The 691-nt window shown below is 66.9% G+C and overlaps 1 protein-coding gene across 1 annotated transcript in view; it reads left to right on the forward strand.

The window, feature by feature from the left end:
* SIGIRR (single immunoglobulin and toll-interleukin 1 receptor (TIR) domain) overlaps positions 1–691 on the forward strand; it is a gene marked incomplete at its 5' end in the record, with an annotated part of 2,565 nt that continues 1,874 nt past the window's right edge. The window contains 2 exons of the mRNA XM_010861152.1: positions 1–127; positions 471–614. Of these exons, the coding sequence (XP_010859454.1) occupies positions 1–127; positions 471–614 (271 nt within the window). The remainder of the gene's footprint in view (positions 128–470; positions 615–691) is intronic.

The raw sequence follows: 691 nt of genomic DNA on the forward strand, positions 1-691 counted from the left end.
GCGGCCGCGGTGCTGGCCTCGCTCTTGGCCCTGCTGGCCCTGCTCCTGGTGGCGCTGCTGTACGTGAAGTGTCGGCTCAACGTGCTGCTCTGGTACCAAGACAAGTATGGGGAGGTGGAGATGAACGGTGCGTGGGGCCCGGACGTGGGGGAAGGGGGCCTCACTAGGCTCAGCTCTGCAGGTGGGGGTGAGGAGGCATCCATCCCTAGAGGACTCTGGAAGAGGCGTGTCTCTGTGCAGCCCAGGAGGGCACTGGATGGGGAGAAGGGGGTCACGGTACCCTGGTTCCAGGCCTCTACCCGGAATCCTGTGCTGAGGACGAATCCAGGCGGTGCTTGAGCCGGGATCTGCTGAGTCTCGTCTGGGGGGCTTGCCTGGCTTCCCTGGCACAGGCGGGGAGGTTTAGGGGACCCTGAAGGTGGCTGGTCCAGGCCGGGAAAGCGGCCGCACTGACCCGCCGCCGTCCGCAGACGGGAAGCTCTACGACGCCTACATCTCCTACAGCGACAGCCCTGAGGACCGGAAGTTCGTGAACTTCATCCTGAAGCCGCAGTTGGAGCGGCATCGTGGCTACAAGCTCTTTCTGGACGACCGCGACCTCCTGCCGCGCGCGGGTACCGGCGCCCCACCCCTTTCCGCTTGGGCCCCGCCCCCGCTGCTCACAGACCCCGCCTCCCAAGGCCCCGCCCCT

The sequence above is a fragment of the Bison bison genome, unplaced genomic scaffold (genome assembly GCF_000754665.1).
Source record: "Bison bison bison isolate TAMUID 2011002044 unplaced genomic scaffold, Bison_UMD1.0 scf7180017857661, whole genome shotgun sequence".
Classification (NCBI taxonomy): Eukaryota; Metazoa; Chordata; class Mammalia; order Artiodactyla; family Bovidae; genus Bison; species Bison bison.